The 19,626-nt window shown below is 70.3% G+C and overlaps 1 protein-coding gene across 1 annotated transcript; it reads right to left on the bottom strand.

Moving 5' to 3' along the window:
• Window positions 1-2,157: 2,157 nt before the first annotated feature.
• On the bottom strand, window positions 2,158-15,438 carry AGAP2 (ArfGAP with GTPase domain, ankyrin repeat and PH domain 2). The gene is given in 20 exon segments (XM_055700459.1): window positions 2,158-2,662; window positions 3,602-3,857; window positions 4,103-4,325; window positions 5,435-5,525; window positions 5,606-5,757; window positions 6,058-6,117; window positions 6,659-6,805; window positions 7,909-8,028; window positions 8,107-8,260; window positions 8,344-8,448; window positions 8,537-8,623; window positions 9,879-10,031; window positions 10,114-10,164; window positions 10,166-10,236; window positions 11,285-11,419; window positions 11,504-11,645; window positions 11,727-11,812; window positions 12,957-13,044; window positions 13,124-13,182; window positions 15,174-15,438. Coding segments are annotated over 20 exon segments (2,580 nt in total). The 5' UTR covers window positions 15,286-15,438; the 3' UTR covers window positions 2,158-2,374.
• Window positions 15,439-19,626: the final 4,188 nt, after the last annotated feature.

Raw genomic sequence — 19,626 nt, 5'->3', positions numbered from 1 at the left:
TGGCACCGTGGCACTGGGATATGGCACAGCCACGTTGTGGTGGCACCGCGGCTCTGTGGCACTGAGCCGTGGCACAGACCCGCCACCGTGGCTTTGTGGCACCGTGGCACTGGGATATGGCACAGCCACATTGTGGTGGCACCGTGGCTCTGTGGCACTGAGCTGTGGCACAGCCCCACTGCCATGGCACCAGGTCATGGCACAGCCCTGGCACCGTGGCACCAGGGCTCTGTGGCATTGGGATATGGCATGGCCACATTGCGGTGGCAACCGGTGGCAACCGTGGCTCTCTGGCACCCAAGATGTGGCACAGCCCAGCCACGTGGCACCGTGGCTCTGTGGCACCCGGGCCATGGCACGGTCCCGCTGCTGTGGCACCGTGGCACTGGGATATGGCACAGCCACGTTGTGGTGGCACCGTGGCTCTGTGGTACTGAGCCGTGGCACAGCCCCGCTGCCATGAACCAGGACATGGCACAGCCCTGGAACCGTGGGCTCTGTGGCACCAGGACATGGCACAGCCCCGCCACTGTGGCACCAGGGCTCTGTGGCACTGGGGTATGGCACGGCCACGTTGTGGTGGCACCAAGATGTGGCACAGCCCAGCCACCGTGCCACCATGACTCTGTGGTACTGAGCCGTGGCACAGCCCCGCTGCCGTGGAACCAAGAAACGGCACAGCCCCACCACTGTGGCACCGTGGCTCTTTGGCACTGGGATGTGGCACAGCCACGTTGCAATGGCACCACGGCTCTGTGGCACCGAGCTGTGGCACAGCCGCGCCACCGTGGCTCTGTGGCACTGGGCCGTGGCACGGTCCCGCTGCTGTGGCGCCGTGGCAGTGGGTTATGGCACAGCCACGTTGTGGTGGCACCGTGGCTCTGTGGCACTGGACCATGGCACAGCCCCCGCTGCCATGGCACCAGGACATGGCACAGCCCTGGCACCGTGGCTTTGTGGCACCAGGACATGGCACAGCCCCACTGCCGTGGCACCAGGACTCTGTGGCACTGGGATATGGCACAGCCACATTGTGGGGACACTGGTGGCACCGTGGCTCTATGGCACCAAGATGTGGCACAGCCCCGCCGCCCGTGGCACCGTGGCTCTGTGACACCGTGGCTCCGTGGCTCCGTGGCACCGTGCCGTGGCACAGACCCCCCCGGCTCAGCCCCGCGGCTCCCCGTGCCCCAGGCGCACCAGCGTGGCCCCCCACGTGCCCCTCCCCCCCCCCCCCACCGGTGCCACCAGCTCCGTGGCTCGCTGGCCCCACGGCACAACCCCTCCAACCAGACCCCCGCCCCCCCTCCCCGGCAGCCTGCGCCCCCCCCCCCCCGCGCCCCCCCCCCCCCCGCCCCGCCCCGCTGCCAGGATGGAGCCACCGTGGTCACAGCGCCAAGTCCGACATTGTTACGTACTTACAGTTACAACCCGAGAGATGAAAACACTGTACAGAGCCCGGACCCCCCGGCATGGCCCGGACCCCCCCCCAGCACCCCCCACACCCTCCCCCAGCACCCCCACCCCCCCAAACCGGGGGTCCTGGCTCAGCCCCACCGGCGCTGCCGGGGCGCAGGGCGCGTCGGGGGCGTCACAGCAGGGGGTGCCCCTACATTCATGGGGGGTCCTGGGGTGGGGGATGGGGTGGCCCCCCAGCCCCCCAAGGCCCACGGCCAGCGGGAGCGGTGGTGGGGGTCCCGCTGGCGGTTTCCCCCCTGCCAGGCACCGTGGCACCGTGGCAGGGGGGTGGCTCTATCCTAACGCTAAACGAAGCAATAAATTAACGAGGTTCCCAAGGGGGTGTTGAGAAAAAAGGGGGGGGGGGGTGGTCAGGCCACGGCAGGGGGAGGGGGCGTACAAAAGGTTGTTGTAGAAAAGGAGGGGGGAGGGGGGGTCTGCTCTGCTCCTGCCAAGGAGCCGGGGGGGGGGGGCTGTGGGTGGCTGAGGGGGGCATGGGGAGGGGGGTCGTGGCTGGGGGGGGGGTGCAGGGGGGGGGTGACATGGGGAAGGTGACGTGGCTGGGGGCGATGCGGGGGGAGCATGAGGAGGGTTGGCGTGATGGGCTGATGGGTGCTATGGGGGGGGCCTGTGCCAGGGGAGGGGGTGCCACGGGGGGAGGGGGGAGGGGGGGGGGCATGAGCAGGGGTGCCATGGGGGGGGGGTGTCACCGGCCGCAGCGCCAGGCTGGGACCCCCGGCCGGGCTGTGCCACGGGGAGGGGGCTGGGTGGCACCGGCAGGGGACACGGGTGGCCACAGCACCGCAAGCCCCGGCGTGGCGGAATGGGGGGGGGGGGGGGGGCTGCCACGGGCTGGGGGGGGGGAGGGGACAGGACCAGAAGAGACCCCGGCGGGAGCTGGATAATAAATAGAGCATCAAAAATACAAACCGTGGGCGGCCACGCCGGGGGGGGGGGGCCGGGGGTCCCCAGCCCCCCGCCGGCTATACCAGCGCGGTCCGTGGCTCGCAGTGGCCCACGCTGGCACAGCTGCTCTTGCGGCGGGGGCCGGGGGTGGGGGTGGGGGTGGGGGGGGGCTGGGGACCCCCTCGCCGGGGCAGCCGTGCTGCAGGAGGATCTCGGCGCACTCGCGGCTGCCAGCGCGGCGGGCGTAGAACAACGCTGTGCGCCCCTGCCCGTCCCGTGCCCGCACGTCCACGCCGTACTGCGGGCGGGGGGCCACGTCAGCCACCCCCCGCCACGGCCCCTGCCTCCCCGGGACCCCCCATTGCAGTTCCTGCCTCCCCGGGACCCCCTGCTACAGCCCCTGCCTCCTTGAGACCCCCTGCCACGGCCCCTGCCTCCCCGGGACCCCCCATCGCAGCCTCTGCCTCCCCGGGACGCCCCATTGCAGCCCCTGCCTCCCCGGGACCCCCTGCTACAGCCCCTGCCTCCTTGAGACCCCCTGCCGTGGCCCCTGCCTCCCCGGGACCCCCCATCGCAGCCCCTGCCTCCCCGGGACCCCCTGCTCCCTGTGGCCCTGCCGTGGCCCCGGTAGCCGCGGTTTGTGGGGCTGTGCCGTGGCCCCCCTGGTCGTGGCACGGTTCCTCGTGGCCAGCACGTGTCCCTCTGGGCATGGGGGGTTCCCACAGCCACCCCACTTCCCCCACAGCCATCCCACGTCCCCCATGGCCATCCCACGGTCCCCACGGCCATCCCGTGTTCCTTGTGGCCATCCCATGTCCCCCACAGCCATCCCATGGCCATCCCGTGGTCCTTGTGGCCATCCCATGGTCCCCACAGCCATGTCACATCCCTCATGGCCATTCCACGGTCCTTGTGGCCATCCCATGGTCCCCATGGCCATCCCACATCCCCCATGGCCATCCCACATCCCCCATGGCCATCCCACGGTCCCCATGGCCGTTACACAGTCCTTGTGGCCATCCCATGGTTCCCACAGCCATCCCACGGTCCCCACGGTCCCCATGGCCACACCACCTCCCCCCACAGCCACGTGCCTGTCCCCACGATGGTGCCATTTCCCCCCCTCCCCCTGCCATGCTCCCCATGGCCACACCACCTCCCCCTCGGCCACGCCACGCTCCCCACCACCATTCCATCCACCCCCCCACCCCCGTCCCACCCCCCAGCCCCGACGTACCCACACCAGCAGCTGGGTGATGACCACCAGGGCCATGTCGCAGGCCACGTGCAGCGCCGTGCGCCGCTCCTTGTCGCCGGTGGCCACATTGAGCTGCTCCTTCCTGCCGTGGGCCAGGAGCAGCAGCACCGTCTCCAGGTCCTTGTCCTGCACCGCGGCCACCAACCGGTCCCCCAGCGGTGCCTCAGCCACCGGCAGCGGTGCCAAGAACAACCGCTGCTCGTACTTGGCCCGGATCCACGATTCCCGCTCCTCCCTGCGGAGACGGGGGGCATCAGCCACGCCATGGCACCGGGGAGGTGGCGGGGGGGCCACTGGTGTGGTCCCCATGGGTTCGTGGTGGCACAGTCCCCGTGGGTCCATCGCCACCGGCGTGGTCCCTATGGATCCATGGCCACTGGCATGGTCCTCATGGGTCCATGGTGGCACGGTCCCCATGGGTCTGTGGCCACTGGCGTGGTCCCCGTGGGTCTGTGGTGGCATGGGATGGGGGACACCCACCGGGAAGACTCGGGGGTGGGTTTGCAGCGGCCCTGCGGGTCCTTCTCCCAGATGCTGTTGGCGGTGGCGTTGCCGATGGAGGTCAGCACCAGCGTCAGCTCCCGTGGCCAGTCGTCCAGGTCCAGGGAGCGCACGCGGGACACGTGGGTGCCCAGGTTGCGGTGGATCCCTGAGCACTCGATGCAGATCAGGGCCCCCAGGTTCAGGCTGGCCCAGGTGGGGTCTGGGGGGTGGGGGGAGCACAGAGACCGTCGGCACCGGGCCAGGGGGGCTGGGGGGGGCCGTGGCACCGCGCAGCCATTGCACAGCCCCTGGCACCCATGGTGCATGGCACGGCGTGAGCCATGGCACTACGTGGGCCATGGCAGCGTGTGGCATGGTGGGACCCATGGCAGCGTGTGACACGTGGCATGATGGGACCCATGGCAGCATGTGGCATGATGGGACCCATAGCACCGTGTGGCATGATGAGACCCATGGCATCATGTGGCACGTGGCACGATGGGACCCATGGCACTGTGTAGCACGTGGCATGATGAGACCCATGGCACCGTGTACCCCCTTCCATGGTCCATGACCCCCCATGGCCCAGGATGACCCCTAGGATCACCAGGGCCACCAGGTTCACTGTGGCCCTCAGGATCGCCAGGGCCACCAAGGGCCACAAGGTTCATTGTGGCCCCCAGGATCACGAGGGCCACCAAAGGCCCATGGCCACCTGTCACCAATGTCCCTCCATGTCCCATGGCCCAAGATGACCCATGGCACCACATAACCAATGGCCCCCCATGGCCCGTGGCCACCTGTCACCAACGTCCCTCCACGTCCCATGGCCCAGGATGATCCACAGCACCACGTAACCGATGGCCCCCCGTAGCCCGTGGCCACGTGTCACCAATGTCCCTCCATGTCCCAAGGCCCAGGATGACCCACAGCACCACGTGACTGATGGCCCCCTGTGGCCACGTGTCGCCAATGTCCCTCCATGTCCCATGGCCCAGGATGACCCACAGCACCACGTAACTGATGGGCCCCCATAGCCCGTGGCCACGTGTCACCAATGTCCCTCCATGTCCCAAGGCCCAGGATGACCCACAGCACCACGTAACCGATGGCCCCCCGTAGCCCGTGGCCACGTGTCACCAATGTCCCTCCATGTCCCAAGGCCCAGGATGACCCACAGCACCACGTGACTGATGGCCCCCTGTGGCCACGTGTCGCCAATGTCCCTCCATGTCCCATGGCCCAGGATGACCCACAGCACCACGTAACCGATGGCCCCCCGTAGCCCGTGGCCACGTGTCACCAATGTCCCCTCCTCCGACCACTCACTGGGTGCCCCGCAGTCCACGCAGAGCGAGTTGCCCCGGGCGTTGCGGATGGCCTGGATGGCCACGGCTTCGCTCTGGCTGTCCATGCGCGCCTGGGGGAGACGGGCAGGGGGGGTCAGTGGTGGTGGTGGGTGGTCGCGTGGCACCCCCCCGGCCCCCGTGGGGGTCCTACCTTGTTCTTGCTGCTCTCGCAGCACTGCAGGCTGGCCAGGATCTGGCTCTCGATGGCCTGCACCCAGGCGTCGCGCTCCTCGAAGCTGCCGGCCTCGAAGTGCCACGTCTGGCCCGTGCTGGACACGATGATGAACTCAAAGTTCTCCTCCTCTGTGGGACCAGAGACCCCCGGGGTGGGCGGTGGGACGGGGGGCACAGTGCTGGGGAGGGGGTCCCCAGCACCTAAGGGTGCCCCATCCCCCCTCCCCCATCTCCCCTCCATCCATCTGCCCCCACTGGGGCGCCCACCCCGGTGGTCCCCAACCCCCCAGCAGCTCCTTGGGACCCCCCCGTTTCCACCCAGCGGCCGGGGGGGGAGGGGAGGGGGGGGCAGGGGATGCGACAGCAGATGAGGATGGGACACAGCCACATGCATGAGTGGGGCAGGCCACGCGCCACGCGCCACGTTACCTGTTTTATAAATATTTCTTAAACTACCAAAGCTTTTTAATTTCCACATTTTGCGCTTGGCTGCGGAGGGTCCGGGGCAGCGAGAGCAGAGGGAGGAAAGGGGGAGACAGAGTCACCAGGGGAGCCCCAGCGGGGGGGGGGAGGGGACGGTGCCGGGGTGCAGGGGGGTGGCACAGCCAGGGGGGGACACGCGTGGGCAGGGCAGCGGTGGCTGAGCGTGGCAGGGGGGCAGGATTGGGCCCAGACACTCCATTCGCCCTGGGGCATCGTCCCCATGGGGTGTGGGGGTGCGGTCCCCATGGGTCCATGGCCACTGGCGTGGTCCCCATGGGTCCGTGATGGCACAGTCCCCGTGGGTCCGTCGTGGCACAGTCCCCATGAGTCCATGGCCACTGGCGTGGTCCCCATGGGTCCGTGGCCACTGGCATGGTCCCCATAGGTCCGTGGTGGCACGGTCCCCATGGGTCCATGGGCATGGTGTGGTCCCCATGGGTCCGTGGTGGCACAGTCCCTGTGGGTCCGTGGTGGTGCGGTCCCTGTGGGTCCATGGCCACCATCCAGGAGGGCGCAGGGCTCATGGCACCGTCCCCACGGCTCTCACCTTCTGCCTGCCCGGCCGAACCCTCCGTCTTGGAGGGCGTCATCAGCTTCTTCCGCCGGTGCTTCTTCCTGTCCATCGTGGGTGACGGCGGTGGCTCCTTGCCCGAGCTGCCGGGGCTGGAGACGGCCTCGAAGGGGGGGGGGGCATCTGCCAGGAGAGCCACCTGCTGGGGCGCTGGGGGCCACGGCTCGCCAGGGCCACCGCGCTCACCAGGGCCACTGCACTCACCAGCAGCGCTGGGGCCTCCAGCATCGCTGGGGCCGTTAGGGCCACAAGGACCACTGGGCTCATTGGGGTCATCAGGGCTACCAGGGTGACCAAGGCCACCAGAGCCACTGGGGTCATCAGGATCACTGGGGCCACCAAGTTCACACCAGGGCCACTGGGTTCACTGGGGTCATCAGGGCTACCAGGGTGACCAAGGCCACCAGAGCCACTGGGCTCACCAGGATCACTGGGGCCACCAGGGTCACTGGGGCCACCAAGTTCACACCAGGGTCACTAGGTTCACTAGGGTCATCAGTGCTACTGGGGTGACCAAGGCCACCAGAGCCACTGGGCTCACCAGCATCGCTGGGGCCACCAGGGCCACAAGGACCAGGGCGCTCATCAGGGCCACTGGAGCCACCAAGTTCACACCAGGGTCACTGGGCTCACTGGGGTCACCAGGGCCACCAAGTCCACCAGTGCCACCAGGATCACTGGGGCCAAAGGAGCCACTTGGCTCACCAGTATCATGAGGGTCATCAGGACCATTGGAGCCACCCAGGGTCACCAAATCCACCAGGGTCACTGGGCTCATCAGGGCCACCAGGTTCATTGTGGCCCCCAGGATCAGCAGGGCCACCAAGGGCCACCAGGTTCATTGTGGCCCCCAAGATCAGCAGGGCCACCAAGGGCCACCAGGTTCATTGTGGCCCCCAAGATCAGCAGGGCCACCAAGGGCCACCAGATTCATTGTGGCTCCCAGGATCATGAGGGCCACCAAAGGCCACCAGGTCCATTGTGGCCCCCAAGATCACCAGGGCCACCAAAGGCCACCAGGTCACTGTGCCCCCCCAAGACCACCAGGGCCACCAAGAGTCACCAGGGGCTCCTGGGCTCAGTGGGGCCACCACATGCCAGTTCCCCATCTCCATGCCAGTGCTGTGGTGTGTCCAGGACCGCGAGGGGCAGCAGACCGGGGACATGGGGACATGGGGACATGGGGACAGGGTGACATGGGGACATGGTGACACGAGGACACTCACCAGTGCCGGCGAGCTTGGCGCTGGAGGCGGAGGCGCAGCGCTGCAGGGACCGCTCAGCCTTGCCCGCGCCCTTCGCCCCCACCTCGGGGGGCAGGCTCAGCCCCACGGGGGATGCACCCACTGCAGGGGGGGACACAGACCGGTGACCCCGATGCCCCCCCCACCCCCCCACCCTCCCCACCCCCCCCCTTTACTCACCGCCACCCTCGGTGGCTGCCACGTCCTTCACCAGCCCATTGATGCTGGCCGAGGGGCCGCAGGCGGAGATGGCGCGGGGTGGGCGCTTGCCTGGCACCTTGACCGTGGTGCGGAGCAGGTCCATCTCCTTCCCGTGGGTGCTGTGGATGTAATCCTGCGTGGGGACAGGGGTGCTGAGCCCGGGGGACCCCCCCGCCACCCCTGGGTGGGGGTCCTGGGGGGGACGGGGATGCTCACGTTGATGCTGGGGTGGTAGAAGAGGAGCCCGTTGCTGGACAAGGTGACGTATTTCTTCTTCCACTCCTTGTTGAGGGAGTTGCCGCTGCGCTTCAGCAGGAAGCTCTGGGGACAAGGGGGGTGGGGGGGTGAGGGGACACGGAGGGGACCCCCGGGGACCCCCCGCCGCGTGTCCCGCCGCTGCCACGCTGACCTGCTTGATGGGGATGGCGCGGCCGCTGCCGGCCCCCTCGGCGCGGCTGTCCAGGCTCCGCTTCTCCGAGTCGCTGCCGCGGCGCGTCTGCGGGGAGGGGGCGGTGGGGAGGGGGCAGCAGGGGGCACCCTGGGGTGCCACGTCCCACACCATTGTGGTGACACCACAGGGATGTGTCCCCCACCACCACAGTGCCACCACGGGGACGTGTCCCCCACCACTGTGGTCCCACCATGGGGATACCCTGGGGTGCCACGTCCCCCACCACCGTGGTCCTACCATGGGGTGTCACGTCCCCCACCCCTACAGTGCCACCACGGGGACGTGTCCCCCACCACTGCAGTGCCACCATGGGGACACCCTGGGGTGCCACGTCCCCCACCGCTGTGGTCCCACCATGGGGACACCCTGGGGTGCCACATCCCCCACCACTGTGGTCCTACCATGGGGTGTCACGTCCCCCACTGCCACCATGGGGACGTGTCCCCCACCACTGTGGTACCACCGTGAGGACACCCTGGGGTGCCACGTCCCCCACCACCATGGTCCTACCTTGGGGTGTCACGTCCCCCACCACTGCAGTGACACCCCAGGGTGCCACAGCTGCCACAGCCGCAGTGCCACCACAGGGACGTGTCCCCCACGACCATGGTGCCACCGTGGGGATGTGTCCCCCACCATTGTGGTGCCACCATGGGGACACCCTGGGGTGCCACGTCCCCCACCACTGCAGTGACACCATGGGGACATGTCCCCCAGTGCTGTGGTGCCACCATGGGGACACCCTGGGGTGCCCATGTCCCCCACTGCCAGAGCCCCAGGGGAGGGGGTGACCCTGGCTGCCGTGGGTGTCCCCTGCCACCCTCCTGCCAGGGGCCGCCCCAGGTGCCACATGTCCCCTGCTGCCACCAAACCAGAGGACACCCCAGGTACCGTGTACCCCCCACTGGTGGGTAGACAACCCAAATGCCACCATGCCACCACCCCACTGGGGGACACCCCAGGTGCCACGTGTCCCCTGCTGCCACCACACCAGGGGACACCCAAGTACCATGTACCCCCACTGGTGGGTAGACAACCCAAATGCCACCATGCCACCACCCCACTGGGGGACACCCCAGGTGCCACCTTCCTGCCAGGGGACACCCCAGGTGCCACGTGTCCCCTGCCACCACCACACCAGGGGACACCCCAGGTACCGTATACCCCCACCGGTGGGTAGACAACCCAGATGCCACCATGTCACCACCCCACTGGGGGACACCCCAGGTGCCACCTTCCTGCCAGGGGGACACCACAGGGGACACGTGTCCCCTGCCACAGGGGGTCTCGGCACACTCACGGCGAAGAGGCTCGTTCGGCGCTTGGCGCCGCGGTGCAGGGAGCTGGGGGTCCCCAGGGGGGCGGGGGTCTCGCTCCGCAGCTCACGGTGGCTGACGTTGGGGGTGGACGGCAGCGAGGACGAGTAGTCGCTGGTGTGGCCACCATTGCTGGCCTGCGTGGGACACAGGGTCAGCCCCGGCGCCAGTGTCCCGTGGGCGGGGGGAGGGGGCAGGGGGGGTGGGGTGGGGGGGTACCTGGCCGGGGTGGATGCCCCCCACCGGGGTGGATGCGGCTGAGTGGCTGGGGGGTGCTGGGCAAGGACTTGCAGGATGCCAGGAGCTGCTGCTGCTTCTTCAGCGCCACCACCTTCTGGGCCACTGCGCCCCGAGCCATGCGTCAGGGGTGGCAGGTCCCCAGCCCACCCGGCCACGCGCTCCAGCCCAACGGGATGTGGCTCCTGGGACCCCCGACCACAGCCTCCATCCCAGCTGGATCTGGTCCTCATCCCACTTTGGCCACCAACCATGGTCCCCATCCCACCTCAACCACTGGCCATGGTCCCCATCCCACCAGGACATGGCTCCCGGCCTCCCGACCAGCCTCCATCCCAGCTGGAGATGGTCCTCACCCCACCTCAGCCACCGGCCGTGGTCCCCAATCCCACCCTGGTCCCCATCCCATCTCAGCCACTGGCCACGGTCTCCATCCCACCTCAGCCACCACCCGGTTCCCCATCCCACCAGGACATGGCTCCCATCCCCCCTGGCCACAGTCTCCATCCCAGCTGAACATGGTGGTCCCCATCCCACTTTGGCCACCAGCCATGGTCCCCATCCCACCTCAGCCACCAGCCACGGTCCCCATCCCACCCTGGCCCCTGGTTATGGTCCCCATCCCACCCCAGCCACCAAACACAGTTCCCATCCCACCTCATCCACCAGCCATGGTCCCCATCCCACCACCACCAGCAGCCACGGTCCCCATCCCACCCTGGCCCCTGGTCATGGTCCCCATCCCACCTCAGCCACCAGCCATGGTCCCCATCCCACCGGGACGTGGCTCCCAGCCCCCCCAGCCACAGTCTCCATCCCAGCTGAACATGGTCCTCATCCCACCTCAGCCACCAACCACAGTTCCAATCCCACCCCACCCCCCATCAGCCACAGTCCCCATCCCACCTCAGCCACCAACCCTGGTCCTCATCCCACCCTGGTCCCTGGTCATGGTCCCCATCCCACCTCAGCCACCAGCCACGGTCCCCATCCCACCACCACCAACAACCCTGGTCTCCATCCCACCTCAACCACCAACCCTGGTCCCCATCCCACCCTGGCCCCTGGTCATGGTCCCCATCCCACCCATCCCACCCACCCTGGTCTCCCCCTCCCCCCCCCCCCCCCATCTGCCCCACACCGGGACACCCACCCTCCGTGAAGACCCGCTCAACGTTGAGGCCGTACGTGGCGCAGGTCTCGTAGTAGAGGCAGCGCCTCATGTCCCCGCAGAGCGCCTGCGCCCGTGCGTCCTCGATCACCCGCGGGTTGGAGGAGCTGATCTTGTCTGGGGGCAGCACGGCAGGGCGGTGGGTGCCCTGTCGTCCCCCCCCCGTGTCCCCGTGGGGCCGGTCCCACGCCCCCAGCTCACCCTGGGTGCCCACCAGCGCCAGGGCCACCTCGCTGGTGCCCCGGTAGCCGCTGAGCAGCGCGTGGAGCTGCGTCACCTCCTCAAAGCTGCTCTCGTTCTCCAGGCTGAAGACGAAGATGACGGCGTCTGCCCAGCTGGCAAACTGGGAGGGGGATGCGGGAGGGGGGGTCAGGGCTCGGCACCAGCCACCACGGCCCCCCCCCAGCCCCCCGCCCCCACCTACCCTGGCGTCCGGGGCGCCTCCTTCCTCTCGGATGAGCAGGAGGTGGCTCTGGCCATCGACCGTCACCTCGCGCTTGAACTGGCCACCTGGAGCCAGAGGGAGGGTGGGGGATGGGACCCCCGTGGCTGTGCCCAGCCCTGTGGACTTGGACGCCCCACAGCCATGGCCAGCGCCATCATCTTGCCTGTCCCCACGGCCTTGGCTGTCCCCATGGCTCTGTCCACCCCACGGCCAAGCTCAGCCCCATGGCCATGGCCAACCCCATGGCCACATCCAGCCCCATGGCCATGCCCAATCCCATGGCCATGCCCAACCCAATGGTCATGCCCAACCCAATGGCCATGGCCAACCCCATGACCATGGCCAGCCCCACGGCCATGTCCAGTCCCATGGCCATGCCCAACCCAATGGCCATGGCCAACCCCATGGACACATCCAACCCCATGGACACATCCAGCCCCATGACCATGCCCAGCCCCACGGCCATGTCCAGCCCCCATGGCCATGCCCAACCCAATGGCCATGGCCAACCCCATGGCCATGGCCAACCCCACAGCCATGGCCAGCACCAAGGCCTGGCCTATCCCATGGCCAAGCTCAGCCCCACAGCCATGGTCAACCCCATGGCCATGTCCAACCCAATGGCTACATCCAACCTCACAGCCATGTCCAGCCCCATGGCTACATCCAGCCCTACGGCCATGCCCAGCCCCATGGCCATGTCCAACCCAATGGCCATGTCCAACCCCATGGCCATGCCCAACCCAATGGCCACATCCAGCCCCAGGGCCTTGCCCAGCCCCATGGCCATGCTCAACCCAACAGCCACATCTAACCCAATGGCCATGCCCATCTCCATGGCCGTGTCCAGCCCCACGGCCATGTCCAGCCCCATGGCCATGCCCAACCCAATGGCCACGGCCACCCCCATGGCCATCTCTGGCCCCACAGCTGTGTCCTACCCCACAGCCATGACCAACCCAATGGCCATGGTCATCCCCATGGCCATGCCCAACCCAATGGCCACGGCCACCCCCATGGCCATCTCTGGCCCCACAGCTGTGTCCTACCCCACAGCCATGACCAACCCAATGGCCATGGTCATCCCCATGGCCATGCCCAAACCCAATGGCCACGGCCACTCCCATGGCCATCTCTGGCCCCACAGCTGTGTCCTACCCCATGGCCATGCCCATCCCCCCAGTCACGTCCATCCCCGTGGCCACTCACTCTCGGTGGGCTCCAGGCCCACGTAGGAGCCAGTGAGGAATCGGTGGACGAGCGCCGACTTCCCGCTCTTGCTGCTGCCCAGGACCCCCTGGGGAGGGGGCGGAGGGGGGTGTCAGGGTGGCCGAGGGGGTGGACACGGGGCAGGAACACGGGGACACGGTACCCACCAGGCGGATCTCGGGGATGGAGCGGCTCAGGGTCCATTCCTGGCTGTTCACCAAGGCCTCTGTGGGGAAGAGAGGGGTGAGATAGCGCCCAGCCCCCCCCGGCCTCCCCCAGCCCCCCCACCCGGGGAGGGGGCACGGCCGCCCCCAGCCCTGCAGCAGCGCTGCTGGCAGCATCCTGCGTGGGCGGCCACGAGCCGTCACCAAGCAACGGCACCGCACCGAGCCCAGCGGGGGCGGCGGGAGGGACACGGAGACACGACGCGGTGGCAATGGCGACGTGGCACTGCGGGGCCCCACTCGCCGTGGGCACGAGGACGTGGCGGGCGCAGGGACGTGGCAGGCACGAGGACGAAGTGTGGCAGGAGGACGTGGCATGGCGCGGGGACATGGTGGGAAGCAGGACACGACAGGCACCAGGACGCGGCGTGGCACGAGGATGTGGCATGGCATGGGACACGAGGGACACCAGGATGCAGCATGGGGACACGGTGTGTTCTAGGACACGACGGGCACCAGGACACAGTGTGGCACACGGCGGACACAAGGTTGCGATGGACGTGGCACACGCCAACATGACGTGCATGAAGATACAGCGTGGCACGAGGACGTGGCGTGCACGGGGACACAATGGGCACAAGAGCACAGCACGGCATGAGGATGTGGTGTGGCACGGAGACACGATGGGCACATGATGGGCACCAGGATGTGGCGTGGCACATGATGGTCACCAGGACAAGGCGTAGCACACGATGGGCACCAGGACATGGCGTGGCACACAATGGGCACTGGGACACGGCGTGGCACCAGGACACGGCATGGCACACGATGGACACCGGGGCATGGGTGTGGCACCAGGACATGATGTAGCACACGATGGGCACAGGGACACGGCATGGCACATGATGGGCACCAGGACATGGTGTGGCACCAGGACACGGCGTGGCACGCGATGGACACAAGGATGCGACAGATGCGCTGAACAGGCACCGGTGCGTGGGACACAGGGACATGGCATGGCACAAGCACATGGCACAACACGTGCACGTGACATGGCTCAAGGACATGGCATGGCCCAAGGACATCGCCTGCACCCCCACACCCCCCTGCCCAGCCCCCCCAGCCCCCCCCAGGCAGCCTGGCACCTCATCTCCCGCGCCACAAGATGGGGAAACTGAGGCAGGGGTCCCTTCCCACCCCGTGCCTCAGTTTCCCCCGTGCCACAGGCAGGGCCGCCCCCCCACCAGCTGCGCGGCGGGTGAGGGGTTAACGCTGCTGCCTGTCGTCTCCCCCCCCCATCCATCACGACAGAGCTGCCACCCCCGGGTGTCCCCACTGCCACCACCGGGGTCCCCAGCAGGCTCTGCCCACGCACCCCCCGGCGGCGGGGTGGGGGTGGGAGCGGGGGGGACACAGAGGGACACGGGGTGGCCCCGGGGTGGCTGGACAGACGGACGGACGCGTGTGACGCAGGGATGGCGACGGATGGAGCGGACGGACAGATGGATGCCGGGGTGGGAAGACGGGTGAGGGGTCTCCTGAGCCCCACGGAGCCCCCCCCCCCCCCCAGGGAAACTGAGGCAAGGCCGGCGCTCGGGGAACCCCATGTCAGCTCCCCCACGGGACCTCCCGGCCAGGCACAGACCTTGGGGATGCCCAAGGGGACGTGCTGGGGGGGGGCTCTGCCCGGTGGGTCGCAAGCCCTCACCCAGCCCCCCCAACGCCCCAGCCCCCCCCCCAGCCCCCAGCCGTGGGGCGCAGACGGGTCCTTCAGCCCCACGCAGGTCACGGCCCCGCACGGGCACCAGTGGCAAGCGGAGCCGGGGGGTCCGGCCGCACCCCCTCCCCCATCCCAGCCCCTTCCCCAGCGGAGGCGGCCACAGGGAAACTGAGGCACGACCCAAACTCCCACGGCCCAACCGTGGGCACCAGCGGCTCCCAACCCCCATCACTCCCGCATCCAGGTCACCGAGGGATGCAGGGGACACGGCGGGGGGGACCCCTGCCCCACCGGGGGACCCCCGCCCCCCCCGCCTCGGCCCTGGGTACTCACTGGGGGGGGCGCCCCTGCCCAGGTCGGTGCTGAGCAGGGCCCAGGGGGGCGCGGGGGGGGTGGGGGTGGCCGCCGGGCTCTTGGCGAAGATCCCGCTGATGAACTTGAGCATCTTGCGGTCGCGGGTGGAGGCTCGGCCGCCCTCGCGCCCCCTTTTCAGCCCCCATTTCACCCGGGGGGGGTCCCAGCGCCGGCGCCAGAGCCCCCGGCCCCGGGTGCAAGTCGCTGTAGTCCAGGGTCTTGCTCTTGCCCTTGTGGGGGGACAGACGAGCCCTCGCCGGCGGCCGGGACCCCCCCCTCAGCTTTGCCCCCCGCTTTGGGGCGCCCCTTGCCCTCGCCCTCGGGCCAGGAGAGGCGGCTGCCGGGGGCTTTGTGGGGGCTTTTGCCCCCCTTAGCCTCGTTGCCCACCCTGGTGGCCACCGGCTTGAAGGGTTTGGTGCCCGCCAAGCGCAGGCGGCGGGGGGCCGGCGGGCCGGGTGGGGGGGATGCTGAGGGGGGGGGGCGGGGGGTCTGGCCCCCTCCGGGCCCCCCTCGGGGTGAGCCCAGCTGGCTTGGCCCAGCAGCGGGCGGCGAGGGGGGGCGGCGGGGGGGGGGGCACTCCTGGGGGGTCCGGCCGCGCTCCCCCGGCCCCTCCAAGGTGCCCTTGGCCCCCGCCCGGGGGAGGGCGTCGGGTTTGGGGGGCACGGCGGGGGGCAGCGAGGCCGGGTCTGGTTTGGGGGGGCACGGCCGGAGGCGGGGGGGGGCAGCGAGGCCGGGTCGGGTTTGGGGGGCACGGCGGGGGGGGGGGGGCAGCAGAGCCGGGTCGGGTTTGGGGGGCACGGCGGGGGGAGGGGGGCAGCAGAGCCGGGTCGGGTTTGGGGGGCACGGCGGGGGGGGCCGGCGGCGGGGGGTGGAGGGCGAGCGGGGGGCGGGGGGCGCCATGGGGGGGCGCGGGGCTCCGGCGGGCGGGGGGGCGGGCAGCGAGCCCTGGGCCAGCGGGGCCGGGCTGGGGGCGCGGGGGGCGCTGGGGGGCGCCGGGGGGTCGGGGGGGGCCGCAGCCGGGGGGTACTTATCCACAGGGCGTCCTGGCGCTGGAAGAGCCGCTCGGGCCTCTTGGCTCTGCCGGGCTCCTCGGCGCGGGGGGCAGCAGCCCCCTGCCCCTGCCCAGGGTGGGGGGCTCCATCGCCGCCCCCCCCCCGCCGGCTCCGGCTCCCCCGGGGCTGCCACCGACTCGAGCTTGACCAGGGTGAGGGAGATGAGGTAGGTGGTCCGGCGCTGGAGGCCGGTGGTCCTGCTCATGGGTGCGGGCAGGGCAACCCCCCCCCCCTTCCCCACAGACCCCCCCCCTCCCTCTCTGGGCCCCCCCCCCCCCCTTTTTCTCCCCTCTCCGGCTCCGCGTCCGCCGGTGCCGGGAGGATGCTCGGCGCGGTCCCCACCCCCGGCCCTGCCCCCCCGAAGCCTTCCCCGCTCGCCCGCCCCCCGGAGGGGTTGGCACCGCCGCCGCCCCCCCCCCCCTTCCCAAATCCACCCCCCCCCCCCCCGCCGGGATCGGGCCCCCCCCCCCCCCTCACCAACCCCCCCCGGGGTAGCGACCGGGAGGCATCGTGGGGGGCTCTCCCCGCTTCCCCAGCGCTGGGGAGGGGGGGGGGGGGGGGAGGGATGGAGGGATGGAGGGGTTACGGGGGGGGGGGGAAAGATGGGGGGGTGGGAGCTGGAGGGATGGGGGTGGGTTATGGGGAGGGGTATGTAGGGTCGAGGGGATGGGGGGGGTTGTGGGGGATGAGGGGATGCGGGGGGGTTATGGGGTGGGTCGGAAAGGGAGGTTACGGGGCGCGGGGCGATGGGGGGGGGATGATGGGGGGGGTGGGGGTTATGGGGAGGGGGGAGCCATGCCCGGGACCCCCCGGGACCGGGGCTCACGGCAGCGCCCCGACGGGTTCGTCCTTGGCGGCGGCGGCGGCGGCAGGGGTGGGGGGGCCCGGCGGGGGGCTGGGGGGGGGGCGCCGGGGCCCGGCGGGGGGGGGCCCTGCTCGGCCGGGGGGGGGCCGGGGCCGCCGCTCTCCGCCATGCGCCGCTCCCGGGGCCGGGCCGGGGGCGCGGGGGAGGGGGGGGAGGGGGGGGGGGGGGGGGTCGGGAGCGCTCGCGCTTGCCCGGTGCGGCGGCCCCGCCGCACCGGGCAAGCGCGAGCGCTCCCGACCCCCCCCCTCCCCGCCCCCACCCCTGCCCGCGCTGCCCGATCCCGCCCTGCCCCCCCCCCCCCGTGCCCCCCCACCCCACCCCCACCCCCACCCCGGCTCTATCCCTCGCTCCATCCCCTCACCCTGCGCCCCCCGCCCCCCGCTCCCCCTCCCCCACTCCCATAGGGCAGCACTGGGGGGTCGGGGGGTCCCGGGGGGGGTCCCCGGGGGAGGGGGGGGGGGGGGGGATGGGGGCGCAGGCTCAGGGCAGGCCCCAGCCGCCCATTTTCCGGCATTTTTAGCGGCGGTGCAGGGACCTGCCGCATCCCGTTGCCACGGCAACGGCGGGGGCTAACGATGGGGGACCGGCTGTGGTCCCCCTCCATGGTCCCCCCCCCCTCCCCGTGGTCCCCCCCAGTGGCACCCCGGGCCCGCCCCACCTTGGCCTGCCTGTCGTCTGTGGGCCCCCCCCCCGTGTCCCCCCCGCCCCGAGCGGGACCCCTCTTCCCCGAGGGACACGGGGCCTGGGGACAGGGACAGGGATGGGGACAGGGACAGGGATGGGGCTCAGGGACAGGGACAAGGATGGACACGGGGGCCTGGGGACAGGGGACAGGGTTTGGGGACACGGTGCCAAGTGCCAGATGTAGCACTTGGGGACAGACACAGGGATGGACACGGGGCTCGGGGACACAGTGCCAAGGGCCAGACGTGGTACTTGGGGACAGACACAGGTCCTGGGGACAGTCATGGAGCTTGGGGACAGACATGGGGACAGGCACAGGGATGGACACAGGGCTTGGGGACACGGGCCAAGGGGCCGGACGTGGCACAGGGATGGACACAGGACCTGGGGACAGACATGGGAGCTTGGGGACAGACAGAGGTATGGACACGGGGCTTGGGGACATTCACAGGGCTTGGGGGACAGACACAGGGATGGACATGGGGCTTGGGGACATGGGCCAAGGGCCAGACATAGCACTTGGGGACAGGCACAGGGACAGTCATGGGGCTTGGGGACAGACATGGGGCCAGGCACGGGGCAGACACAAGGACAGACACAGGACCTGGGGACAGACACAGGGCGTGGGGACAGACAGAGGTATGGACACGGGGCTTGGGGACAGACATGGGGACAGGCACGGGGACAGACACAAGGACAGACACAGGACCTGGGGACAGACACAGGGCTTGGGGACAGACAGGTATGGACACGGGGCTTGGGGACAGACACGGAGCTTGGGGACAGACATGGGGACAGGCACAGGGATGGACACGGGGCTTGGGGACACGGGCCAAGGGTCAGATGTGGCACTTGGGGGACAGATACAGGGACAGACATGGGGGCTTGGGGACAGAGATAGCCCTGGGGACCGTGGCACCCACTCGGGACACCCCTCCACCCCCCCACCCCCCCCGTGCCCACCCAGCGGCACCCGGGTGGTGGGTGCTGGGCACCCGGTGGGCGAGGCCGGGGGGTCACAGCCCCCCCGCCGGGACAGAGGTGCCCGGGGTGGGGGTGGGGACACACGGGTGGCCGATGGGGCTGGGGGGCTGCCTGTCCCCCTGCCAGCGCAGGGTCCCCGGGGAGGTGGCACGTCACCGTGCTCGTGACAGAGACGCCGCGTCGTCCCAGCAACCCGCCCCCAGCCCCCAGCCAGCCGCCGCAGCGCCCCCCCCCCTCCCCCGCACCCCCGGAGGGGGGGGCACCCCCCTGAGCCCCCCCCCCCCATCACACCAGCCCTGGGACCCCAAGGGTGACACTCTGCCCCCGGCCAGACCGTGTCCCCATGCCACGCTGGGCGGGGGTCCGACCCCTCTCACCCCGCCATGCTGCCAGTGCTGCCCCCCCCCCCATCTCCCAGTACAGCCCAGTCCCCTCCCAGTGCCCCCCAGCAGCCCCTGAATCCCACACCCCCCGTTGCCCAGAGGTGGCACCAGGTCCCACGCTATGGGGGGGGGGGGTACACCAGGTCCTGACCACCCCCCCCCTTGGGACAACTGTATCCCCATCCCCAGGCCCTGCTGCCACCCCCCAGCCCCCCCCCCCCCAGGATTTGGGGGGCTGAGGGACACAGGAGGGGGGGGGACACACACAACGCACCCCCGGCGGGGGGAGGGGGGGCACAGGCAGGAGCTGGGGCTCTGGGGAGCACTGGGATGGGGGGAGGGGGGTCCGGTGCCCCCCCATCAGTGCTGGCGGTGGGGGTACCACTTTGCGGGTGCTTAGCAACAAGGCATCCCCCCTGCTTCCCGTTGCCACGGCAACTGTGCTGGGGAGATGCCAGTGCACA

The sequence above is a fragment of the Falco cherrug genome, unplaced genomic scaffold (genome assembly GCF_023634085.1).
Source record: "Falco cherrug isolate bFalChe1 unplaced genomic scaffold, bFalChe1.pri scaffold_302, whole genome shotgun sequence".
In the NCBI taxonomy this organism is placed as follows: domain Eukaryota; kingdom Metazoa; phylum Chordata; class Aves; order Falconiformes; family Falconidae; genus Falco; species Falco cherrug.
This window is presented reverse-complemented; position numbering and strand designations above follow the sequence as displayed.